Source organism: Salvelinus alpinus, chromosome 7 (genome assembly GCF_045679555.1).
Source record: "Salvelinus alpinus chromosome 7, SLU_Salpinus.1, whole genome shotgun sequence".
Taxonomy (NCBI): Eukaryota; Metazoa; Chordata; class Actinopteri; order Salmoniformes; family Salmonidae; genus Salvelinus; species Salvelinus alpinus.
The window spans coordinates 6673433-6701009 of record NC_092092.1 but is presented as its reverse complement, the minus strand read 5'-3'; the positions used below and the strand labels follow the sequence as shown (position 1 = coordinate 6701009).

At 42.1% G+C, this 27577-nt stretch overlaps 1 protein-coding gene and 1 long non-coding RNA gene across 2 annotated transcripts; one reads left to right on the top strand and one right to left on the bottom strand.

Moving 5' to 3' along the window:
• Positions 1–3341: 3341 nt before the first annotated feature.
• Positions 3342–27456, bottom strand: LOC139580366 (tripartite motif-containing protein 16-like). Its single transcript, XM_071408982.1, has 7 exons — positions 25707–27456; positions 16708–16803; positions 15704–15784; positions 15363–15515; positions 14125–14296; positions 4629–4724; positions 3342–4363 (listed from the first exon to the last, which is right to left on the bottom strand). Exons 1-7 carry the CDS (start codon positions 26691–26693, stop codon positions 3723–3725), a joined length of 2226 nt encoding a protein of 741 aa, XP_071265083.1. The 5' UTR covers positions 26694–27456; the 3' UTR covers positions 3342–3722.
• LOC139580369 (uncharacterized) lies at positions 16799–17887 on the top strand. Its single transcript, XR_011676025.1, has 2 exons — positions 16799–17292; positions 17495–17887. It is a non-coding gene; the product is annotated as an uncharacterized lncRNA (long non-coding RNA).
• Positions 27457–27577: the final 121 nt, after the last annotated feature.

Below are 27577 nucleotides of genomic sequence, written 5' to 3'. Positions count from 1 at the left end.
GTAGCAGGTTAGGATAATTAAAGTAGCAAGTTAGGATCATTAACATAGCAGGTTAGGAGAATTAAAGTATGCAGGTTAGGATAATTTATTTAGCAGGTTAGGAGAATTAGGTTAAGGTTTGGAAAAAAGCTTAGCTAAAATGCTGTACTCTATCTAGCCTCGAACATAGAAGCCATGAGTTCCGAGAAACCATCAATATTACCTCTCCAGAAACTGTGATTGCGTGCTCAAGCTAATCTCCGCTGCCTGTGAAGCTTCTGTTGGAGAGAAGGGTATCTTCAACCTAGGTTAGCGCATATGTCAGCTGGCCACGTCATGCCTGAAGAACCCCACGGTCTAGATTTCTTCTCTCCTGGGTGCCAAATGTAGGAATTTTCACTGGTCTTTCTTACCTTATTCTTTTGCTATAAATTATTCTGAATGAATGAATATGATTTTAAAAGCAGGATTGACATTGTAATATCCCTGCTGCTGTATATGGACAAGAAACTACTTTCGTATTTAATGCAACATCCTGGCTTTTCACTGTTCTATTGTAGATATTAGGATCCATAAAGAATAGCGGGGGAGGGAACAAACTTGTATTCATTTTGTATTCCATTAATAACCCATTAGGAACCTGTCAAACTAGTGTACACTGATTCAGAGTTCCTCTTTATTGACCTTTATGTGAATGGAAGCAATCAGTCGCTGTGAAAATGAAGACACACCTTTTAGTGGAGCGAGTTCGAGAGCTTCAATATCCTTGGTGTCCACATCAAGAGTGTGCATAGCTCTCATCAAGGCAACGGGTGTTTACTTTGAAGAATCTCAAATATAAAATATATTTTGATTTGTTTAGCACTTTTTTGGTTACTACATGATTCCATATGTGTTATTTCACAGTTTTGATGTCTAAACTATTTTTCTACAATGTAGAAAATAGTAAAAATCAAGAAAAACCTTGGAATGAGTAGGTGTCCAAACTTTTGACTGCTACTGTACTTACACTGAAACCACAACGCACACATACGCCATACACACATAACATGCGCACACGTACTGTAGATTATAACACCAGACACACACACACACACACACACACACACACACACACACACACACACACACACACACACACACACACACACACACACACACACACACACACACACACACACACACACACACACACACACACACATTCACTTTCACACTCACCACATACACTACTGCTACTGTCTATTATCTATGCCAAGTCACTTGCCAAGTCACTTTACCCTTACCTATACATTGCCTTCAGAAAGTATTCAGACCCCTTGACTTTTTCCACATTTTGTCAATCACGGCGAAGCTAGAGAACATTAACAACCCCTAAGCTCCGTATTTTCCGCTTGCTGCCCCACCACCCCAGAAAGCACTGAGCTAGACTGAAACACCTGCCTTTTGGAGCTGCCTTACTGAAGAAAGCAAAAATAGAGACCTTGTTTGTATGAGGCTTTATTAACTCAATGATTTTGTTTTATATATATATATATTGTTTGCAAACTGATACGTTTTTTTAATCCTGAAATAACATGCAAAACATGTTCATTTTTTTTGGTTTTTAGCTAAACAGGTGGGGATCTGCTCCACCTGCCCTGAGTGACGGGTCGCCACTGATATCATATCAGCTTGTATGTTTGAGCTTGTACTTTGCATCCTGAAAGTGTTCAAACACCTTGACTTTTTCCACATTTGGTTACGTTACAGCCTTATTCTAAAGTTGATTCAAATGTTTTTTTCCCTCATCAGTCCAGACAAAATAGCCCATAATGACAAAGCAAAAACTGAAATATCAAATGTACATATGTATTCAGACCTTTACTCAGTACTTTGTTGACGCACCTTTGGCAGTGATTACAGCCTTGAGTCTTCTTGGCTATGACGCTACAAGGTTGGCACATCTGTATTTGGGGAGTTTCTCCCATTCTTCTCTGCAGATCCTCTCAAGCTCTGTTAGCTTGGATGGGGAGCGTCGCTGCACAGCTATTTTCAGGTCTCTCCAGAGATGTTCGATCAGGTTCAAGTCCGGCCTCTGGCTGGGCCACTGAAGGATGTTCAGAGACTTGTCCCGAAGCCACTCCTGCGTTATCTTGGCTGTGTGCTTAGGGTTGTTGTACTGTTGGAAGGTGAACCTTCGCCCCAGTCTGAGGTCCTGATGGCTCTGGAGAAGGTTTTCATCAAGGATCTCTCTTTACTTTGCTCCGTTCATCTTTGCCTCGATCCTGACTAGTTTCCCAGTCCCTGCCACTGAAAAACAACCCCACAGCATGATGCTGCCACCACCATGCTTCACCGTAGGGATGGTGCCAGGTTTCCTCCAGATGTGACGCTTGACATTCAGGCCAAAGAGTTCAATCTTGGATTCATCGGACCAGAGAATCTGGTTTCTCATGGTTTGAGAGTCTTTAGATGCCTTTTGACAAACTCCAAGCAGGCTGTCATGTGCCTTTTATGAGGAGTGGCTTCTGTCTCACGACTCTACCATAAAGGCCTGATTGGTGGAGGGCTGCAGAGATGGTTGTTCTTCTGGAAGGTTCTCTCATCTCCACAGAGGCACTCTAGAGCTCTGTCAGAGTCACCATCAGGTTATTGGTCACTTCCCTGACCAAGACCCTTCTCCCTTGATTGCTCAGTTTGGCCGGACAATTCCTTCGACCTCATGGCTTGGTTTTTGCTCTGACATGCACTGACAACTGTGGGACCTTATATAGACAGTTGTGTACCTTTCCAAATCATGTCCAATCAATTTAATTTACCACAGGTGGACTCCAAGTTGTTGAAATATCTCAAGGATGATCAATGGAAACAGGATGCACCTGAGCTTAATTTCTCCCATAGCAAAGCGTCTCATAGCAAAGGGTCTGAATACTTATGTAAATAAGGTATTTATGTTTTTTATTTTGAATACATTTGCGAACATTTCTAAAAACTTGTTTTCGCTTTGTCATTATGGGGTATTGTGTGTAGATTGATGATATATATTTGTTTTTAATAAGGCTGTAGCATAACGAAATGTGCAAAAACTCAGATGGTCTGAATACTTTCCTAAGGCACTATACATAACTGCCTCAATTACCTCCTACCCCTGCACATCAACTCGGTACTGGTACACCCTGAATATAGCCATGTTATTTTTTACCCGTTATTATTGTTCATTATTCACTGTGTATTTATTCCTTGTGTCACTATTTAAATGTTGTATGTATTTGTTTAACTCTCCATTGTTGGAAAAGGACCTGTAAGTCAGCATGTCACTGTTAGTCTGCAGAGCATGTGCCAAATAAAATGTTACGACTTATGTGATAAATACCAAGCAGTTGACAAATACAATTTAATTTAATTTACTGTGGTATCTCTCAAATACAGTACATTCCAAAGTCACAGTTTGTAGTAAACAGTAACAGCAGTCGCACCATTTCCCAAAGAATTCCACCATTCAAATAGTCACAGTATCAAAACTTTTTTGCATTATACCAAGATTATACCAAGATTATTCATGTAACACAACAAGAATAAGAACAACCAGTATACTCTCGGGAAGTATATTATAAATATTCAACTTTCTTTAAGAACATAATATACAGATCTAGTGAGGCTTCTTGTCACCTGATGAGGTTTTAGGTTTCTTTTTCCATTGCTTCCTGCATTCTGAATCTTTTCAGGCTTGACGGAGAAAATTACTACTACCGACAAATTGATCATTGTTCAACAACAAGAGTTACTGTGAAACGGCTTCGGGGTGCTACGTCAGTGTTCAGGGGTATTTTAGGGGGAGAGGAGCTTTTCAGTGGCAGCGGCGTTCCAGGTTCAACAAGCACTACCACGTTCTCCTTCTTCGACAGCCAGAAGGCTGGGTAGAGGGGCTCCAGAAACTCAGCCTTGTATTTGTGGATGAGGGTCATGCCGACGACGTCATCCACCCCATAGAAAGCCAGTAATCCACGGCTATAGTCCACATAGACCCCAATACGCGTGAACTTGTCCACACTTAGAGGCGTCTCCACATCACCGTGCCAGGCAGAGAAGCTACGTCCGTTCCATTGGAGGCACCATGAGAAGTCATTGCCGGTGATGCAGCTGTTACTTTCAGGACCCTTGCGGTCGATGCTCTTGTAGGTGAGTCCGACATGCGTGCCCTCACCGCTCACGTCCACCTCGAAGTAATGTCGACCGACATAGAAACTCTCTGTGGCCAGTACCTGGCGCCAGTTCCCAAAGCGTTCAGGGACGTCGGGGTACGGGTGTTGCCAGGGTGTGGTGTTGGTCACCTTCCTGTTTTCCTCAGTCAGACGCAGGAACTTATGGGCCGTGTCTGCGTCAAAACTCACAGGATTGGCATCTGCACAGCGTGAGAGAGAATAACATAACAGAAATTATCAAAGTTAAACAGAATCAATAACTTAGGCAAGGCCAACTTTACAGATTCAAAACAACAATTACGTCATACAAAGATTTGGATATTTCTACAGAATATTATGATAACTACTTGACGTATTACTGTAATATTATGATAACCTTGAAGTACTACTGTAATATCATTCAAGTGATTTGAAGCCTTGTTTTGTTTGTGTGTGGATGACCTCAATATGATAGAAGAGACTTACACTTTAGAAAGTCATCCCGTGTCTTTGGGTCTGGAACATCCATGTTCTGTTTTGCTGCGATTATTTCATGGACTGTGGTTTTTATCCCCATCATGTCTGGAGAGTAGAGAGAGAGAAATATAACATAAAATATATGTTTTATGGTCAGAAATAATCACATTGGCCTACTTCACTTTTTTAACTCACAAGCATGAAGTTTTCATTTGAATGTAGCCATTTATTTTTGCATGGACACTTTTGTGAATTTTATTAGGATCCCCATTAGCCAACGCCGTAACGTTAGCTAATCCTCCTGGGGTCCAACCCAATTAATAAGACATTACAAACAATTACAAATGAAGACTTTACAAACATTTAACAAGTAGACAATACAGAGAGTTAAAATACCTGACAGGAAACACATTTAACATTCAGTTGATGCTTTCTACTTCCTGTCCAGTCATATGGTCTGTCACATTAGATGTTCTTTCTATTTCCTGTCCAGTCATATGGTCTGTCACATTAGATGTTCTTTCTATTTCCTGTCCAGTCATATGGTCTATCACATTAGATGTTCTTTCTATTTCCTGTCCAGTCATATGGTCTATATCATTAGATGTTCTTTCTATTTCCTGTCCAGTCATATGGTCTATCACATTAGATGTTCTTTCTATTTCCTGTCCAGTCATATGGTCTATCACATTAGATGTTCTTTCTATTTCCTGTCCAGTCATATGGTCTGTCACATTAGATGTTCTTTCTATTTCCTGTCCAGTCATATGGTCTGTCACATTAGATGTTCTTTCTATTTCCTGTCCAGTCATATGGTCTATATCATTAGATGTTCTTTCTATTTCCTGTCCAGTCATATGGTCTATCACATTAGATGTTCTTTCTATTTCCTGTCCAGTCATATGGTCTATATCATTAGATGTTCTTTCTATTTCCTGTCCAGTCATATGGTCTATATCATTAGATGTTCTTTCTATTTCCTGTCCAGTCATATGGTCTATCACATTAGATGTTCTTTCTATTTCCTGTCCAGTCATATGGTCTATCACATTAGATGTTCTTTCTATTTCCTGTCCAGTCATATGGTCTATATCATTAGATGTTCTTTCTATTTCCTGTCCAGTCATATGGTCTATATCATTAGATGTTCTTTCTATTTCCTGTCCAGTCATATGGTCTATCACATTAGATGTTCTTTCTATTTCCTGTCCAGTCATATGGTCTGTCACATTAGATGTTATTTCTATTTCCTGTCCAGTCATATGGTCTATATCATTAGATGTTCTTTCTATTTCCTGTCCAGTCATATGGTCTGATCACATTAGATGTTCTTTCTATTTCCTGTCCAGTCATATGGTCTGTCACATTAGATGTTCTTTCTATTTCCTGTCCAGTCATATGGTCTGTCACATTAGATGTTCTTTCTATTTCCTGTCCAGTCATATGGTCTATCATCATTAGATGTTCTTTCTATTTCCTGTCCAGTCATATGGTCTATCACATTAGATGTTCTTTCTATTTCCTGTCCAGTCATATGGTCTATCTCATTAGATGTTCTTTCTATTTCCTGTCCAGTCATATGGTCTATCATCATTAGATGTTCTTTCTATTTCCTGTCCAGTCATATGGTCTATCACATTAGATGTTCTTTCTATTTCCTGTCCAGTCATATGGTCTATCATCATTAGATGTTCTTTCTATTTCCTGTCCAGTCATATGGTCTATCATCATTAGATGTTCTTTCTATTTCCTGTCCAGTCATATGGTCTATCACATTAGATGTTCTTTCTATTTCCTGTCCAGTCATATGGTCTGTCACATTAGATGTTCTTTCTACTTCCTGTCCAGTCATATGGTCTATCACATTAGATGTTCTTTCTATTTCCTGTCCAGTCATATGGTCTATATCATTAGATGTTCTTTCTATTTCCTGTCCAGTCATATGGTCTGTCACATTAGATGTTCTTTCTATTTCCTGTCCAGTCATATGGTCTATCACATTAGATGTTCTTTCTATTTCCTGTCCAGTCATATGGTCTATCACATTAGATGTTCTTTCTACTTCCTGTCCAGTCATATGGTCTATCACATTAGATGTTCTTTCTTTTATTTTTATTTTTTATTTATTTTTATTTAACCTTTATTTAACCAGGTAGGCAAATTGAGAACACGTTCTCATTTACAATTGCGACCTGGCCAAGATAAAGCAAAGCAGTTCGACACATACAACAACACATAGTTACACATGGAGTAAAACAAACATATAGTCAATAATACAGTGAAAAAAAAAATAAGTCTATATACAATGTGAGCAAGTGAGGTGAGATAAGGGAGGTGAAGGCAAACAAATATATGTATAAATAAATAAAATAAATAAATAAAAATATAAAAGGCCATGGAGGTGAAGTGAATACAACACAGCAAGTAAAATAAAACTAAAAAAAAACCCTGGAATGGTTGGTTTGCAGCGGAAGAAAGTGCAAAGTAGAGACAGAAAATAATGGGGTGCAAAGGAGCAAAATAAATTAATAAAATAAATACAGTAGGTAAAGAGGTAGTTGTTTGGGCTAAATTGTAGATGGGTTATGTACAGGTGCAGTAATCTATGAGCTGCTCTGACAGCTGGTGCTTAAAGCTAGTGAGGGAGATAGGTGTTTCCAATTTCAGAGATTTTTGTAGTTCGTTCCAGTCATTGGCAGCAGAGAACTGGAAGGAGAGGCGTCCAAAGGAAGAATTGGTTTTGGGGGTGACTAGAGAGATATACCTGCTGGAGCGCGTGCTACAGATAGGTGCTGCTATGGTGACCAGCGAGCAGAGATAAGGGGGGACTTTACCTAGCAGGGTCTTGTAGATGACCTGGAACCAGTGGGTTTGGCGACGAGTATGAAGCGAGGGCCAGCCAACGAGAGTGTACAGGTCGCAGTGGTGGGTAGTATATGGGGCTTTGGTGACAAAACGGATGGCACTGTGATAGACTGCATCCAATTTATTGAGTAGGGTTTTGGAGGCTATTTTGTAAATGACATCACCGAAGTCGAGGATTGGTAGGATGGTCAGTTTTACAAGGGTATGTTTGGCAGCATGAGTAAAGGATGCTTTGTTGCGGAATAGGAAGCCAATTCTAGATTTGACTTTGGATTGGAGATGTTTGATGTGAGTCTGGAAGGAGAGTTTACAGTCTAACCAGACACCTAGGTATTTGTAGTTGTCCACATATTCTAAGTCAGAACCGTCCAAAGTAGTGATGTTGGACAGGCGGGCAGGGGCAGGCAGCGATCGGTTGAAGAGCATGCATTTGGTTTTACTTGTATTTAAGAGCAGTTGGAGGCCACGGAAGGAGAGTTGTATGGCATTGAAGCTCGCCTGGAGAGTTGTTAACACAGTGTCAAAAGAAGGGCCAGAAGTATACAGAATAGTGTCGTCTGCGTAGAGGTGGATCAGAGAATCACCAGCAGCAAGAGCGACATCATTGATGTATACAGAGAAGAGAGTCGGTCCAAGAATTGAACCCTGTGGCACCCCCATAGAGACTGCCAGAGGCCCGGACAACAGACCCTCCGATTTGACACACTGAACTCGATCAGAGAAGTAGTTGGTGAACCAGGCGAGGCAATCATTAGAGAAACCAAGGCTGTCGAGTCTGCCAATGAGGATGTGGTGATTGACAGAGTCAAAAGCCTTGGCCAGGTCAATGAATACGGCTGCACAGTATTGTTTCCTATCGATGGCGGTTACGATGTCGTTTATGACCTTGAGCGTGGCTGAGGTGCACCCATGACCAGCTCTGAAACCAGATTGCATAGCGGAGAAGGTGTGGTGGGATTCGAAATGGTCGGTAATCTGTTTGTTGACTTGGCTTTCGAAGACCTTAGAAAGGCAGGGTAGGATAGATATAGGTCTGTAGCAGTTAGGGTCAAGGGTGTCCCCCCCTTTGAAGAGGGGGATAACCGCAGCTGCTTTCCAATCTTTGGGGATCTCGGACGACACGAAAGAGAGGTTGAAGAGGCTAGTAATAGGGGTGGCAACAATTTCAGCAGATAGTTTTAGAAAGAAAGGGTCCAGATTATCTAGCCCGGCTGATTTGTAAGGGTCCAGATTTTGCAGCTCATTTAGGACATCAGCTGACTGTATTTGGGAGAAAGAGAAATGGGGGAAGCTTGGGCGAGTAGCAGAGGGGAGGGCAGTGCTGTTGTCCGGGGTAGGGGCAGCCAGATGGAAAGCATGGCCAGCCGTGGAAAAATGCTTATTGAAATTCTCAATTATAGTGGATTTGTCGGTGGTGACAGTGTTTCCTATCTTCAGAGCGGTTGGAAGCTGGGAGGAGGTGTTCTTATTCTCCATGGACTTTACGGTGTCCCAGAACTTTTTTGAATTTGTGTTGCAGGAAGCAAATTTCTGCTTGAAAAAGCTAGCCTTGGCTGTTCTAACTGCCTGTGTATATTGGTTTCTGGCTTCCCTGAAAAGTTGCATATCACGGGGGCTGTTCGATGCTAATGCAGAACGCCATAGGATGTTTTTCTGTTGGTTAAGGGCAGTCAGGTCAGGAGAGAACCAAGGGCTATATCTGTTCCTGGTTCTAAATTTCTTGAATGGGGCATGCTTATTCAAGATGGTGAGGAAGGCATTTTTAAAAAATGACCAGGCATCCTCTACTGACGGGATGAGATCGATATCCTTCCAGGATACCCCGGCCAGGTCGATTAGAAAGGCCTGCTCGCTGAAGTGTTTCAGGGAGCGTTTGACAGTGATGAGTGGAGGTCGTTTGACCGCTGACCCATTACGGATACAGGCAATGAGGCAGTGATCGCTGAGATCTTGGTTGAAAACAGCAGAGGTGTATTTGGAGGGCAAGTTTGTTAGGATGATATCTATGAGGGTACCCGAGTTTACGGAATTGGGGTGGTACCTGGTAGGTTCATTGATAATTTGTGTGAGATTGAGGGCATCAAGCTTAGATTGTAGGGTGGCTGGGGTTTTGAGCATGTTCAAATTTAGGTCGCCTAGCAGCACGAACTCTGAAGATAGATGGGGGGCAATCAGTTCACATATAGTGTCCAGAGCACAGCTGGGGGCAGAGGGTGGTCTATAGCAGGCGGCAACGGTGAGAGACTTGTTTTTAGAGAGGTGGATTTTTAAAAGTAGAAGTTCAAATTGTTTGGGAACAGACCTGGATAGTAAGACAGAACTCTGCAGGCAGTCTTTGCAGTAGATTGCAACACCGCCCCCTTTGGCCGTTCTATCTTGTCTGAAAATCTTGTAATTGGGGATGAAAATATCTGAGTTTTTGGTGGTCTTTCTAAGCCAGGATTCAGACACGGCTAAAACATCCGGGTTGGCAGAGTGTGCTAAAGCAGTGAACAAAACAAACTTAGGGAGGAGGCTTCTAATGTTAACATGCATGAAGCCAAGGCTATTACGGTTACAGAAGTCATCAAAAGAGAGCGCCTGGGGAATAGGAGTGGAGCCAGGTACTGCAGGGCCTGGATTCACCTCTACATCACCAGAGGAACAGAGGAGGAGTAGGATAAGGGTACGGCTAAAAGCTATGAGAATTGGTCGCCTAGAGCTACTGGAGCAGAGAGTAAGAGGAGGTTTCTGGGGGCGATAAAATAGTTTAAAGGAATAATGTACAGACAAAGGTATGGTAGGATGTGAATACAGTGGAGGTAGACCTAGGTATTGAGTGATGATGAGAGAGATATTGTCTCTAGAAACATCATTGAAACCAGGTGATGTCATCGCATATGTGGGTGGTGGAACTGAGAGGTTGGATATGGTATAGTGAACAGGGCTAGAATCTCTACAGTGAAATAAGCCAATAAACATTAACCAGAACAGCAATGGACAAGGCATATTTACATTAAGGAGAGGCATGCTTAATCGGGTGATCAATAAGGGTCCAGTGAGTAGAGGTTGGTTGGGGTCGTGGCGATCCAGACAGCTGGCCGGGTATGTGGCTCTCGGTAGCAGCATGGGATGGAGGTCTGTTTGTAGATACCTCGTGCGTTTCCGTCGGTAAGTTAGTGGGGTTCCGTGTAGTGGGGTTCCGTGTGGAAGAGGGGATCAATCCAAATTGGCAGAATAGATATAGTGACCCAAGGAGAAAATAAAAAAATAAAAAAATAAAAAAATAAAAATAAAAATAAATAATAGTTGTCCGGTATGCTTATTCAGGTAGCAGCCGATAAGACAGCTAACGATTAGCGGGCCTCAGGTGAGCGTTCAGGTAACGTCGGGACGGAGGTGCCAGTTGGATAAATCCCTCGGGCAGATAACGTCGGCAGTCAGTCGTGAAGGCCCGGTGGGGTTCCGTATCTGCAGCAGCAACAAAAGAAACGTGTCCGGATGGTGATGGAACTCCTCAGCTGGCTAGCTCCAGGATGATTTGAGTATGCTCCGGGGTCGACGTAAGCCAATCGTCACACGGTTTGCAGCTAGCTAGCTGCGAAGTCAAGGTGCAAGTGACCAGAGCCTGCGGCTGGAATCCGGGGAAACTGAGAGAGAAGAAAAGTCCCGGAATGCTCCGGTCCGAGTCGCGTTGCACAAAAGTGCCGGTAGATTATCGAGCTAGAGGAATAGCTGATGACCACAACACGAGGGCAGCTGAAAACCAACGCTAGCCAGCAAACCGGCTAATTTCGGGGCAGCTACTTCTATTTCCTGTCCAGTCATATGGTCTATCTCATTAGATGTTCTTTCTATTTCCTGTCCAGTCATATGATCTATCACATTAGATGTTCTTTCTATTTCCTGTCCAGTCATATGGTCTATCACATTAGATGTTCTTTCTATTTCCTGTCCAGTCATATGGTCTATCACATTAGATGTTCTTTCTATTTCCTGTCCAGTCATATGGTCTATATCATTACATGTTCTTTCTATTTCCTGTCCAGTCATATGGTCTATCACATTAGATGTTCTTTCTATTTCCTGTCCAGTCATATGGTCTATATCATTAGATGTTCTTTCTATTTCCTGTCCAGTCATATGGTCTATATCATTAGATGTTCTTTCTATTTCCTGTCCAGTCATATGGTCTATCACATTAGATGTTCTTTCTATTTCCTGTCCAGTCATATGGTCTATCACATTAGATGTTCTTTCTATTTCCTGTCCAGTCATATGGTCTGTCACATTAGATGTTCTTTCTATTTCCTGTCCAGTCATATGGTCTATCACATTAGATGTTCTTTCTACTTCCTGTCCAGTCATATGGTCTATATCATTAGATGTTCTTTCTATTTCCTGTCCAGTCATATGGTCTATATCATTAGATGTTCTTTCTATTTCCTGTCCAGTCATATGGTCTATCACATTAGATGTTCTTTCTATTTCCTGTCCAGTCATATGGTCTGTCACATTAGATGTTCTTTCTATTTCCTGTCCAGTCATATGGTCTATCACATTAGATGTTCTTTCTATTTCCTGTCCAGTCATATGGTCTATATCATTAGATGTTCTTTCTATTTCCTGTCCAGTCATATGGTCTGTACATAGATGTTCTTTCTATTTCCTGTCCAGTCATATGGTCTGTCACATTAGATGTTCTTTCTATTTCCTGTCCAGTCATATGGTCTATCACATTAGATGTTCTTTCTATTTCCTGTCCAGTCATATTGTAACGGTGTTCCTCCTCCTCTTCATACGAAGAGGAGGAGTAGTGATTCGACCAAGGCGCAGCGTTGTGATATGACATAATGAATTTATTTACAAGCGACGAACACTGACACGAACTATACTTGGAATAATCAAAATAACAAACGACGTAGACGAAACCTGAACATGGAACTTACATACAGACACGAAAGAACTCACGAACAGGAATTGACTACATAAAACGAACAAACCGAAAACAGCCCCGTGTGGTGCACAGACACAGACACGGAAGACAATCACCCACAAACAAACAGTGTGAAACAGCCAACCTATATATGGTTCTCAATCAGAGGAAAACGTCAAACACCTGTCTCTGATTGAGAACCATATAAGGCTAATTACAAGTGACCTAAACGATGAAACACAAAACATATAATGCCCACCCCAACTCACGCCCTGACCAACTAAACACATACAAAAATAACATAAAATAGGTCAGGAACGTGACACATATGGTCTATCGCATAAGTGTGATAGAACCAGGGATTGACCATATAACTGGACAGGAAATAGAAAGAACATCTAATGTGATAGACTATATGACTGGACAGGAAATAGAAAGAACATCTAATGATATAGACCATATGACTGGACAGGAAATAGAAAGAACATCTAATGTGATAGACTATATGACTGGACAGGAAATAGAAAGAACATCTAATGATATAGACCATATGACTGGACAGGAAATAGAAAGAACATCTAATGATATAGACCATATGACTGGACAGTACTCTAAGTGTGATAGGACCAGGGATTGACCATATAACTGGACAGTACTCTAAGTGTGATAGGACCAGGGATTGACCATATAACTGGACAGTACTCTAAGTGTGATAGGACCAGGGATTGAATCACCTGATTCAGTGTGCTAGATGTTACATACTCTGAACATTTTCTTGTAACAGTAAGTCCCTTACCCATCTTAATAACAATATTATCTAAGTGTTCTGACTGTGATAAAGCTGCGTCCAACATGACGCCTAGTAGTTTAGTTTTTTCCCCTTGCTCTACATGCGTTCTATTCATCGACAAATTCAATTGGGAATCATCAGCAAGCATATATATTGAACCAAATATAATACATTTAGTTTTAGAAATGTTCAACACCAATTTGTTTCATTTCAACCCACTCAGACACCATTTTTAGTTCACTACTCAGTACATCTGTTAGCTCATTACATTCTGATGCTGCACTATACATTGTAGAGTCATCAGCATACATTACCACTTTTGCTTTGTTCATTACTGAAGGTAAATCATTAGTAAAGATAGAGAGTAAGCAAGAAAGAACACATCGCTACACTGTCATTGTTATACTATGTCACCATGACAATCAAACATGCTGACTCACACAACTCACAGCTGGGTTTCCCTCTAGTGACACACAGCCCTAGATTAGAGGCTTTTAACTATTTTTATCTCTCTGACTCATCTACCAGTCTACTCCAGTCTACTCCAGTCTACCAGTCTACTGGTAGTCTACCAGTCTACGGGCTGGTCTACCAGTCTTCTGGCAGTCTACCAGTCTACGGGCTCTACACCTATGCCACACTGCCTGAAGGATACCTCAGGTCTGTAGACAAGTTTAAACACACCCAGGTAGGGAATCCATAGATTATCTTTGCATCTGGGGCACAAAGCTGAAGTGTAGTTCATCACTTCCTCTCTACTTTCTATGTTTCTCTGTGACCAGCGTGAGGGATTCCTTTGCGTGCCGAGAACCGCCAAATGCAAGCTCGGGCCATTGTCTTTTTGCCACGAGTGGGTGAGCAGAGACTTGCAGAGGCTTGCCGCCAGCCACTATGGCAGTCTGCCTCTGCCAACCAGATGGTGACTCTGCACTCACCATTCTTGCAGGTCTCTTTGAGTGTCTCAATGTAGTTGGACAGCAGTAGCTCACACAGCTCCTGTGTGGAGGTAACAATCTCTCTGCTGAAGGAGTTGAGCCGGTCCATGAGGCCGATGTAGACCCCAGGTAGGGTGATGTCCGAGCAGTCCTTCTTCCACTCGGAGTACTCCTGTAAAACACACAACACACCTCGGTTCACTATTTTGTACATCGTTGGAAATTACTGATGAAATATCGCTAATGGCGTCCTGTCCAGGGGATGTAATTGTACATCAAGCTGTCTCATGCTACAGGAACAGGATATAGGTACCTGCCCTTATTGGCCTATTGGACAAGGCGTACTTACTTAGGTTAATGGGAACCTGAGTGAATACTAATGATGAAACATGGGTAAAACATTAAGTTCGTTTCTACCAGTGGAGGCTGTTGGGAGGCGCTATAGGGGCTCTTTGGAATGTCTGGAATGGAATGAAAGGAATGGAGTCAAACATGGTTTCCATATGTTTGATGCGTTTATTTTCTGTTCCATTACAACCATTACAAGGAGCCCCTCCCCCTATATCTCCTCGCACCAGCCTCCACTATTTTCTACTTTAGTCGTGTTTCATGATTAAAGTAAATACGTAAGATAGCAGCACATACGCACGTCAGGTTTGTTAGTAACACTATTGAGTCACGCGGCACTGTCCGACACCACAACACAACCAACACCGAATCCACCAGACCAGAGAAAAAACATCTTACCTGTAGGAAGTCCACCTGAGTCATGTTTCATGATTAAAGTGAGGTATTAAAGTGAGGTATAGGTATGATAGCAGCACTGTGGCTTGTGTTCATGTTGATGAGAACCACCTTAGATCAGTGAATAATCCCAATAAGCCACTTGGCAGTGGCACCACTTTATCAGAGTCCATGGTTAACCACCAAAATAGATTTTGCACCTGTAAATAAGGCTACTGTGTGTGCATTACCTACCACCATGAGAATCACCTTAGGTGAGTGACTAGAACTACTGACTTGGCACCACCTCTATCTCAGTCTCAATCCATCATAAACCACCAGACCAAGTGAGACCTCACCTGTAGGAAGTCCAGTAAGACCTCACCTGTAGGAAGTCCAGTAAGACCTCACCTGTAGGAAGTCCAGTAAGACCTCACCTGTAGGAAGTCCAGTAAGACCTCACCTGTAGGAAGTCCAGTGAGACCTCACCTGTAGGAAGTCCAGTAAGACCTCACCTGTAGGAAGTCCACGTCGTTCTTGTTCTTGGAGAGCTTCTCCACCTGCGCCTGTGTCTTTTTCAGCTCAGTGCACCTCTGCTCCAGGTGTACCTTGATCCCATCGGCCTGTCTCAGAGCCTGCTTCTCCTCTCCCTCCAGGATCTCCGTCACCTTTAGGTTGAAGTTTATTAGAAAATCTTGGTTTATATGCAGATTTTACAGAAACAAACAGTACATAAAACATACATCAAATGTGATGTCATACAATATATATATTTTTTAAAAGCAGGTAAAAAGAATAGATCAGGGACAGTGTATAAAACAGCTAGGCATATCACTTCATCAATAAATAGGATTACCTCTCTCTTGGCCCGCTCCACCGCAGCCTGGAGCACCGTAAACTGGTTCTCAATCACCTCACGGACCTCCGTCACTGAATTCTGCATGGGGAGATGGAAGAGGTGTTGTCAGGTCCGTTTTATAATTGTGTACACACTAGGTATATTTAGATATAGGGGCTGAGGTGACGGACAGACAGACAGACAGACAGACAGACAGACAGACAGACAGACAGACAGACAGACAGGCAGGCAGACAGGCAGGCAGGCAGGCAGGCAGGCAGGCAGGCAGGCAGGCAGGCAGACAGACAGACAGACAGACAGACAGACAGACAGACAGACAGACAGACAGACAGACAGACAGACAGACAGACAGACAGACAGACAGTGGTCTGATTTAAGTGTTTTTTGTTTGTTCTTGTGATTATGTTTTCCTGGGGTCCAACCTAAGTAAGGCTAAAATACAATACTACATATAACATTATTATACCACTACCTATCTACAATATAACATTTATAATACCACCACGCATACACGTGTGTGTGGAGTGCGCGTCCTGGTGTGTGTGTGTGTGTGTGTATGCATGTGTGTGTTTCTCCACAGTCTGCAATTTTCCCATAAAGGTGTCTATGCTTCAGGTATTGACTGTCTGCTTACACAATCAATCCCCAGAGGACAAGGAATGCTGCATGACATGACAGTGGAGCCAAACCCCTATACAAATTCATTCCTTTTACCACACCTGGGTAAACCTGTCAGGTTGGGGTGGGCGGTTCCGATACCTGGGGACTACTTATAGATTAGAGGTATCTCTTGTTCTTTTATCAGTCGTTTTTTTTTTTTACTGCTTGTAAAACGTTGTGACATGCCTCTGTTTTGTCACTCGTTGTGTGGGATATCTGGAATCTACAAACACTGGGCTAAAGCGATGCTACGCAGCACTTTGTTCAACAGTCACAGATCCATCAGTCTTTGACCTCATCCTTTAAACATGTAACAAGAAGGGCAGCGCAGCCTACCGTACCTCAATAGAGACCGTGTTGACTTGAAGTTTGTTGATGGCATTCTCTGCTGATGTCACTGTCTTCACCATCTCTGCTTGCTTATCTAGTAGTTCCCTCTGTCAGGAAAAAATGGGACAGGAAGGACGACAGGAAGAAGGAGAGGAAGAGAAGGAGAGGAAAATTCAATGACTGCGCACATTATAGCCAAGTTGTTGTCATGCTGAAGCTATGCCTTATTTGAACAATTCTGTTCAACTCATTTATTTGACCAATTTATCTAAACGTTTACAGCTGAGTCACAGGAACAGAGTGTTTTCCTGTCCGTTTCTCTATTGTCAGATATGATCTGATTTCTATGTTATTCTATTGTGTTTTTCAGGGAAGGAATCTGATTCACTACAGTTTGATTCATTGTGTTTCAGTATAGCTAGGGCCTGAATTCCTTAGGTCCGAGTGACTCTTGAGCTGCAACTGGTACTCATGCTAGAATTCCTATCTGCACCAGAGGAGGCTGGTGGGAGAAACTATAGGAGGACGGGCAGCATTGCCTGCATGTATAGTAACGTTAGCAGCAAGAGGTGGCCAGGATGATGTGTAGCACACGGGTAAGTTGTTTATCAGGTTAACCATCCATTCTAGGTAACGTCAGCTAGCTAGCTACAGCTAGCAAGCTAACGAACATATTTCCAGTCCCAAAGAGAGATCTGTGACAATACAAAAACACAATTGCAATGAAATATGAAATGTTATATCACTTGAAAATAATGAAACAAGTCCTGGTCTAATTTCTATGTTTCCTAACCTCAGATACAGATAACTGTGAAAACTGCTAAACCCTGTCTGCAAATTAAGTTCCCAAGGAAAGTCCCAAGTCCCGGAGAGACTGAAGAGTATATCTCCAATGGTTTATATATGCTACTGGTTTACTGTTAGAATTGGTTGTAGGACCACAACAATACTGCTAAAAGTAACAATGCATAGACCTAGAACATGCATGGCCAACCTTGCTCCTAGAGATCTAGCTACTGGACGTGCAGGTTTCTGTTACAGTCCTGACGTTCTGATGATCATTTGTATTAGACACTATTCATTTCACTATTCAATCATCTCTTGTCTTGATGTAAGTTGGATGTGTAAACCCACTAACCATTTACATAGGCATTCTTTGTATGATATTAAATAAAATGTTGATTCATTGAATTACAGTATCAGTCAAAAGTTTGGACACACCTACTCATTCAAGGGTTTTTCTTTATTTGTACTATTTTCTACATTGTAGAATAATAGTGAAGACATCAAAACTATGAAATAACACATATGGAATCATGTAGTAACCAAAAAAGTGTTTGAGAATTTGAGATTCTTCAAAGTAGCCAGCTTTTGCCTTGATGACAGCTTTGCACACTCTTGGAATTCTCTCAACCAGCTTCATAAGGTAGTCACCTGGAATGCATTTCAATAAACAGGTGTGCCTTGTTAAAAGTTAATTTGTGGAATTTCTTTCCTTCTTAATGCATTATAGCCAATCAGTTGTGTTGTGACAAGGTAGGGGTGGTATACAGAAGATAGGCCTATTTGGTAAAAGACCAAGTTCAGATTATGACAAGAACAGCTCAAATAAGCAAAGAGAAATGACAGTCTATCATTACTTTAAGACATGAAGGTCAGTCAATGCGGAAAATCCCAAGAACTTTTAAAGTTTCTTCAAGTGCAGTCGCAAAAACATTATTAAGCGCTATGATGAAACTGGCTCTCATGATGGCTGCCACAGGAAAGGAAGACCCAGAGTTACCTCTGTTGCAGAGGATAAATTCATTAGATTTAACTACACCTCAGATTACAGCCCAAATAAATGCTTCACAGAGTTCAAGTAACAGATACATCTCAACATCAACTGTTCAGAGGAGACTGCATGAATCAGGCCTTCATGGTCAAATTGCCACAAAGAAACCACTACTAAAAGGACAACAATAATAAGAAGAGACTTGCTTGGGCCAAGAAACACGAGCAATGGACATTAGACCACTTTTGCAAATGTTTTGTTCTCTGAGTGAGGGAATTGCTGTAAATTAAGAGGGCTCAATGTATTTTGAAAGATGAGACGTTGAAGATTCTAAGAAATATCTCTTTGATGTCGTACAAGTAAGCAAAAACACCTGTGAGTCCAAACGTGCACTTCACATTTCCTTATCATAAAACTCATGTAATGTACAGAGTCAACGTTTATGATCTCTGTGTTTTGATGTACAGCTACATGATGACATGGCGTTATACCCTGGGTTGTCCTGAACAGAATGAGTCTGTGTTTGTAGTATTGTGAGGAACATTTGCTGAGGACCACACATCTGAATGTACTCATGATGGTCTGCTTCTCTGAATTGCCTTGTGAAGTCTAAACCTGTTAGATCATATTGTATAATTTAGCTAGTCATGTTGGCAATAGAACACGTTTTCAAATGATGCCAACCTGACACAGATTGCGATTTACAATGGATTACGTAAACAACAACAGTAATTGTGTGATGGTGGGGATGCAGGGCTGTGTTCCAAACCTAACAGCTACAAGTGTGCCCGCTCTAGTTCCTCAACAGCACAGCTAGGAGAGCTCAACAAAAGCACCTTATAGTTGAAGACTTGCAGACCAGTTAGTCCTCTACTCAAACCCTCGTCATAGATTTCATCTTATGTTGCACCTACCCCACATTTCCCAAGAATATTCTTTAAATGTTACTGAATGTATCCAGAGTATTTTCAGATTTCGTTATCAACAAATGTGGTCGAGAAGTACAGAAAATGTCAAATGCACATGAAATCAATAGTGTAATGTTTGGATTCAGTCTTGTCAGGTGAACTGTTGTGTCCTCACCTTTTAGTCTAATACTTTTCCCCATAATCTTTCCTTTTGATTGTTACCATGGTTATACATATGCGGTCCATATTTCTTCTGTAAGAAACATTTCAATGTAGCCGTATCCATACAGGCCAATTCCCACGAGTGCACAGGAGAGAGACATTATTAGCAAATATCACTATCATAGGAGTGTGCAGAAAGGAATATTATAAGGTTAATTTGATTTAATTTCAAAATGTATGATGCTTGAAATAAAGTAGCAATTAGTTTTCTTCATATTCATGTCATATTTCCATAAACGACTTTCCCATCATTCTAGAAACCTGTGCTGGTGTAGGTGTGAGAGTGCTCAAAATGAGCGCCCCTTTTTTGAAAGGCAACACTTTGAAAACCTCCCAGGCAGCCTAGTGTGTGACTGTTAATGTAGCATTTTCATATTCCTCAGCCATTTTAAGAGCTAGCCTGCTCCCAGATCTGATGGTGCTGTCTTGCCAACTTTCAATGGTCGTTATCAATGGTCATTATCAATGACAGAGTTAGCAAAACAACACAAACAGATCTAGGAGCAGGTTACTCACTCAACAGCTGCTCTTGTGTCCTACCCTCTCCTTTCCCCTCAGTAGATTCCTGTTCTGGTTTGAGCACGCTCTCATTGCTCTGAGAAAACCAAACATCGTGTTCTATAGAACAGCGGAACAACAAAGTCGTTCGACCTGTTTGGGTTTAAACAAATTGTAGATGAGGCATGAATGTTAATTATCCTTATTATCCTATACTCGTGATTTGGCACAGAGACAAATATCTCACGTCACAAAACATTTACTTACAACTATTCACATCTTGTGTCTTGTTAATGTAAATGGTGTTATGCTCAGTGAGACAACAGCGAGAACCCTTGAAGGGACGTCCCAAACCGTGTGTCAAACTGAATGTCAACAGGATGATCTTGTTTGGATGTTCCCTGAGCCAGCATTAAACAGTAACAAAGAGGTTTGGATAAGTCTGGATAAATGGCATATACTGAATTGTTGTAGACTATCCTGGATCAACACAGACAAGCTCTGTCTCCTGTTCAACAATGTGTCAGTCAGATGAGATCAAACAACGCCTTCCACATTCCACTGTGAGTTATGTAATCCTCAAAAGAGGTATTTGCTTGTGAATACACAAGAAGAAATCTAGATAAAGAGGAGCCTTCCCTCCTCAGTCATACCTTGAGTTTAGTTCAGCATTATGATGTCACGCCCTGACCTTAGAGAGCCTTTTTATGTCTCTATTTGGTTTGGTCACGGTGTGATTTGGGGGTGGGCATTCTATGTTTTTGTTTTCTATGATTTTGTATTTCTATGTTTTGGCCGGGTATGGTTCTCAATCAGGGACAGCTGTCTATCGTTGTCTCTGATTGGGAACCATACTTAGGTATCCCTTTTCCCTCCTTTCAGGGTGGGAAGGTGTCTTTGTTTGTGGCACTATAGCCTTAAGCTTCACGGTCGTTTTTGTTTTGTTTATTGTTTTCGTCGGCGTCATCCTAAATAAAAAGGAATATGTACGCTCGCAACGCTGCGCTTTGGTCTACTTCTTACGACGGCCGGGACAATGAGATTATTGTATTTACATTGCACATGTGAATTACCAAGGATTCAGCTAATAGTAATTGAGTTGTTGCATGACGATTGTCAATACCGTATGGGTTTTTCAAACATACCTTGATTTAGATAGGGAATATCATTATTTAAAGTTTTGCAACAACGGTTCATTTGCAAATAACAGGTGTGAGCTAAAACCTGGATCCCTGTTGGAATGAATGACTGAACCTGAGGGTCGTGGCCTGTCTCTGTCACTGAGAGAGACTACCCACTGGGCACACCACGTCATTTCATCGTGGATAATTGGGTAATATTTAGTTGATGTTGAACAATGAGATTACCACCTATATTCAATCACTCAAAAAGACAGCCAAAGGTTAGTTGGCAATGTGTTGTCACTATGCTTTCAACCATCTAAAAGCACAACCAAATTCCAATGGAAAAACAATGTCTGATTTTTGGTTAGTAGAATAGCAGAATGAAATGGCCTGGATTTCAGTTGAGATTACATTAAAAGTACATGATGATCAATGCCGTTCGAGATTCTGCACAGATTATTACAGCAATGGTGAAGATCTCCACAGACCTGCAATGACCTGTGCATGCTATCTTGAACATGCATTTATTTAATATCATTTCATATAGCAGGATAGTGAAAGTGTCTGAAAGATTTTGAATTCAGTTGAATTCCACAGATTCAGGTATGTTATCCCCTTTCTGTTTAAGAAACGTTTTTCAACAGAATTGGAGGAATTAATACACCCCTGATCACACGCAAACACAGTTCACTTTCATAGCAGCCACATACAAACAGCATGATCATTTGTCTGTTGCATAATTCCTTTTCGCATCTACGCGCTCTCCTCCTCTCACCTTTTCCCTTATCTTGTGGACTTCAGTGAACAACACAATAGCTGTCTGTGACCAGGCGAAAACACCTTTCCAAGCCAAACCTTCATATCATAACCGCTAACCACTACACACAGCCTACATCGTTGTCACCATATTAGCTAACGTCATACTAGTCAACATAGCTACTAGAACTAACTCGTTAGTAAACCCGCTACAATCATGCAGTACAGTGTACAGTCAGCAAGAAGATTTAGCAGTTACACCGACGGGCCCCGGTGACAATAAATTAATAAAACCAAAGGCTTACCTTGACTTGGAAGAGTTCCAGTGTTGGATAGCCATAGCCAGCTAGCTAACATAGCATCCCACTCTGTTTGAGCAAGGTGTTTGAGTAGGCTAAACTAGCTAGCTGCATTTGCTAGCTAAGTAAAAGTGGAAAAAATACAACAAAATATAGGTAGCTCACTCTCTCTTGCGCCTCCTTCCTTTTTGAAGAAATGAATTTGTTCGAAACTGTTCAACTATTGTCTTTCTCTCTTTTTGAGTCAACTACTCACCACATTTGATGCACTGCAGTGCTAGCTAGCTGCCGCTTATGCTATCAGAACTAGATTAATTCTCTGATCATTTGATTGGGTGGACAACATGTCATTTCATGCTGCAATAGCTCTGATAGGTTGGAGGACATCCTCCGGAAGTTGTCATAATTACTGTGCAAGTCTATGGAAGGGTGTGAAAACCATGAACCTCCTAGGTTTTGTATTGACGTCAATGTACCCAGAGCAGGACAGAAACTAGCTGTCCTCCTGCTACACCACGGTGCTACCCTACAGAGTGCTGCTGAGGCTAGCCGTCCTCCTGCTACACCACGGTGCTACCCTACAGAGTGCTGCTGAGGCTAGCCGTCCTCCTGCTACACCACGGTGCTACCCTACAGAGTGCTGCTGAGGCTAGCCGTCCTCCTGCTACACCACGGTGCTACCCTACAGAGTGCTGCTGAGGCTAGCCGTCCTCCTGCTACACCACGGTGCTACCCTACAGAGTGCTGTTGAGGCTACTGTAGATCTTCATAGCAAAACAGTGTGTTTTAATAAATGATTTGGTGACGTGAATATATTTAGTATAGTTTTATCTAATAACTTTTTTTAGCGTTTCACTATTTTTATTTTGATGAAATTCACTGAGGAAGATGGTCCTCTCCTTCCTCCTCTGAGGAGACTCCACGGATGTGAACGTAGGATTAATCGTATGATTGATTGATTGATTGATTGATTGATTGATTGATTGATTGATTGTCTTAGGTGGTTCATTTAAGAGCAGCGCTGTGAGAAAGCTATGTGCTGTTGTCTTATATACACTTACTGAATAAGTGTATATAAGTATGTATTCTTATTTTAAATGTATGTAGTTATGTCCTTGAGTTGTTACCCACTGGGAACACACACTGGTTGAATCAACGTCGTTTCAATGACATTACGTTGAAATAACGTAGAATAGATGTTGAATTGACGTCTGTGCCCAGTGGGTATTGTCTATGGATGTTTTGTGTAAGTGAATGAAAGTGTGTATTCTTATTTTTAAATCTGTGTAGCTCTGTCCTTGAGTTGTTATTTTTATTTATTATTTAACCTTTATTTAACCTTTATTTAACTAGGCAAGTCAGTTAATAACAAATTCTTATTTACAATGACGGCCTACCCCAGGCCAAATCCTCCCCTAACCCGGACGACGCTAGGCAATTGTGCGCTGCCCTATGGGACTCCCGATCACTGCCGGTTGTGACACATCATGGGAACGAACCAGGGTCTGTAGTGACGCCTCTAGCACAGCCTTAGACCGCTGCGCTACTCAGGAGCCCCCGAGTCTATTGATGTTTTGTAATAAATAATGTTTCAGGTGGACCCCAGGAAGAACTTAACCATAACTTTAGTAATAGTACGTGCGTTTGGTTAACAACGCAACCAAATATCAGCATTTAAAGGAGATGTATCTACTGGCCCATGTGGCTCAGTTGGTAGAGCATGATGCTTGCAATGCCAGGGTTGTGGGTTTCATTCCCACAGAGGACCAGTATGAAAATGTACTCATTCACCACTCTGGATGAGAGCTTCTACTAAAATGTATTGTATATATTTTTTAAATGTACTGCATGAATAGTTTCATCTGAGCCACTGGCTTAATCTCATTCTTTAACTTACATTTTTTGTTTGAGTTCGACACTCAATTTGTTTAACTTGTCGACAAGTTAATAAGCTATTTACTGTATTTCAAAAGTGATGTCGAATTGTGTTTGGTTGTCAACGCAACCAAATATAAACATTTGAAGGTGATGTATCTTCTGCTTGGATATTTCCATCTGTGCCACTGACATAGTGTGTCTTTAATTCCACTTCCAGTCTACCAACTAGTAATTGAAATGTCGGTTTCACGTTAAATAAAGTTAGATTTGATTTAGTCATTTTCCTTAACTTTTGATTAAACTAGTAGAATACACAAGGTGCAAATTTTAAATGTGGTTGTACATCAGCACTTGTTCTCTTCTTATGTCAGTCACTGGCAGTCACTCAATTAGTCATGTCAGCTAATCATTTTTAGAAGGGTAAATCAGTCGAGCCAGCTATCTAAATCTGTAGTGATTATGGCAGAATGCCGACAGTCACGCAGGGGCCATGTGCCCAGGGGCCCTGACCTCCAGGAGGCCTCCGTTGATTTTGTTAGTCACTCTCACTCAGATATCATTGACATGGCGTAAGTCTAGGCAAAATGTGTAGAATGGCATGAAATTAGCTTTAAAACTGTAGGCTATAGCATTTGGAAAATGTATGGGTTAATACAATATAGGGGAATGTTTCAGACTGATCACTTCCACAGTGGCTGGAGTGCTCTGTTTGTGAGGAAAACAGTGCTCTGTTTGTGAGGAAAACATCCTGTTTTTATTCCACTCTCGCCACGTATGGAAACTTAGGTGACTCTTTACTTACAAACATGAGGTGGCCAATTTTCATAGATAACAACAGCACACAACTGATACGGTGTTCTGTAATTTTAGAATGGTTTGGCCCTATGCACAAGGTGTTTCCTTTAGATATCAAATCTATGCAAATGTTTGTTCGCGCATGTGTATCGAAGAACGTGAGAGTGAGTGAGAGACAGAGAAACTGAGAGAGAGAGAGGGAGAGACAGAGAGAAAGGGAGAGAGAGGGAGAGAGAGGGAGAGAGAAAGACAGAGAGAGGGAGAGAAAGGGAGAGACAGAGAAACAGAGAGAAAGGGAGAGAGAAGGAGAGAGAAAGACACAGAGGAAGAGAGAGGGAGAGAAAGGGAGAGACAGAGAAACAGAGAGAAAGGGAGAGAGAAAGACACAGAGGAAGAGAGAGGGAGAGACAGAGAAACAGAGAGAAAGGGAGAGAGAGAAAGAGAGAATGGGAGAGAGAGAGAAACAGAGAAAGGGAGACAGAACAGAGAGAGGGAGAGACGGAGAAACTGGGGGAAAGGGAGAGAGAGGGAGAGACAGAGAAACAGAGAGAGAAAGGGAGACAGAGAAAGGGAGAGAGAGAAACAGAGAGAGAAAGGGAGACAGAGAGAGAAAGGGAGACAGAGAAACTGAGAGAAAGGGAGAGAGAGAGGGAGATAAAGGGAGAGAGAGAGGGAGAGAAAGAAACGGAGTAAGAGAAAGAAACGGAGTAAGAGAAAGAAGGAAAGTATGCATGCTGAAGAGAGAAAGTTCAATACCTCAATGGTTCTGCGTGCCTCCACCACAGGCACAGTGTTGTGTCCCCTGTGGTCCTCCGTCACACAGTCCTGACAGACACACACGGCGTCGGCACAGCAGAAAAGTCCCAGGGGCCACTTGTGGGTCTCACAGGTCCGTCTCTCGATGTCCCTCAGCGGCTCCACCAACCTGTGGTTCTGGAACTTGGAGTTCTCCAGGTGAGGCCTAAGGTGGGCCTCGCAGTAGGACACAAGGCAGGTGAGGCAGGACTTGAGGGCCCGGCACGGGCTCATCTCCATACACGAGTCACACACAACATCATCGGGCCCCAACGGCTCCACTTTCACCTCTCCTTTTGCTTTCTCTTCCCTTAATGTATCTCCCTCCCCAACCCCCACTTCCTCTTTCACTTCCTCTGCAGGCTGTGGAGGATCACTCTCGTTATTTCTCTCTTCCTCTGATTCCTTCAGGTCTTCCTGTATCTTTGCATCCTCTGATTTCGTAGGGTCCTCTGATTCCTTCAGGTCTTCCTGTATCATTGCCTTGTCTGGTTTCTTAGGGTCCTCTGATTCCTTCAGGTCTTTCTGTATCTTTGCATCCTCTGGTTTCTTAGGGTCCTCTGATTCCTTCAGGTCTTCCTGTATCATTGCCTTGTCTGGTTTCTTAGGGTCCTCTGATTCCTTCAGGTCTTCCTGTATCTTTGCCTCCTCTGATGTCTTTGAAATTTGGGTTTGTATGTCCCTTTTCTCTTTTTCTTCGTTTTTGATCACCAGTGGAGACTCAGCCACTATTTCATTCATCGTTCCGTTCTGTTCCACAGGTAACGGTATAGGCTTGCCAGAGCATTGTAAACACTGGGGGCAGCCCTTACTTTTCTTGCCAAGGCAGGAGGCACAGACTGAGTGGCCACAGGTAGAGGACTTGTCACCATTGAGAGCACCGGAACAAACAGTGCAGCAGAGTTTCTGGTCTGGTTTTGATTCTGGTTTGAGTTCTGTGTCTGCCATAGCTCACTCTCGCTCACTTTCTCTCTCAGATGAACTCGCCTCAGCCGCTCCTGTTCTGTTCTGTTCTACTCTGTCTGCCTCTGGCTAACCTGAGTTAGTTCCTTCCTGGAGCCTCTAACAAGCCACACCTCAACTATGTGAGCGTCTCAGCTGAATCTCTCATAGTTTCAGCTAACTCCACACACACACACACCATCCACACACACACACACACACAAACAAACACACATACATACATACACCCGCCCCGAAACAAACACACCCACACGCCCTCCTCCATGCAATCACGGCCCTCCCTTTTATTTCCATGTGTATCAGATGACAGCGTAAAAGTAGCAACATGGGTGGAGCTCAGACTGGACACACAGAGGTATAGTATTCCTCTTGTCTCTGTAATGATTTGCACAGCTGGAGTTGATCATGTGTTGATCATTGATGGATAACACTTCTATACTATCAGAGGATTATATAAAAGGATCAATCAAGCATTTGAATAAATAATTAATTCCCTATGTATTTTCTGATAAGAAACAACGGTATCCTACAAGAGAAATGTATATCTAAGCTGTTGGACAAATTCCAATGTCCAAAGTACAAGGACAATACAATGGAGAAGCAAATATTGATCATTTTATTCTCTTGAGTTGATAAGAGGCCAGAGCTTTGATTGGAAAGACTGATCCAACTCTGCCACCCAGTGGTAGAACTGAATAGCGTACAGATCAACACTGTACAACACGTGTGGTATTGACTGGTTAATAGAAACGGGGGCCTGTTGCACAAAACTAGGATAAGGGATTAAGCCAGGATATCTTGGTGATCCTGGCTCAATTGATCCGTAATCCGGTTGCACTAAAGATGGATAGGGGGCAGGAGGATATGTT

Excerpts from the sequence above, each read along its gene's own strand:
- LOC139580366 (XM_071408982.1), bottom strand. The coding sequence starts at position 26,693 with ATGGCAGACACAGAACTCAAACCAGAATCAAAACCAGACCAGAAACTC. Across the intron at positions 15,785-16,707 it reads TCAACACGGTCTCTATTGAG|AATTCAGTGACGGAGGTCCG; the intron begins GTACGGTAGGCT and ends CTCCCCATGCAG. Across the intron at positions 15,516-15,703 it reads TGGAGCGGGCCAAGAGAGAG|GTGACGGAGATCCTGGAGGG; the intron begins GTAATCCTATTT and ends TTCAACCTAAAG.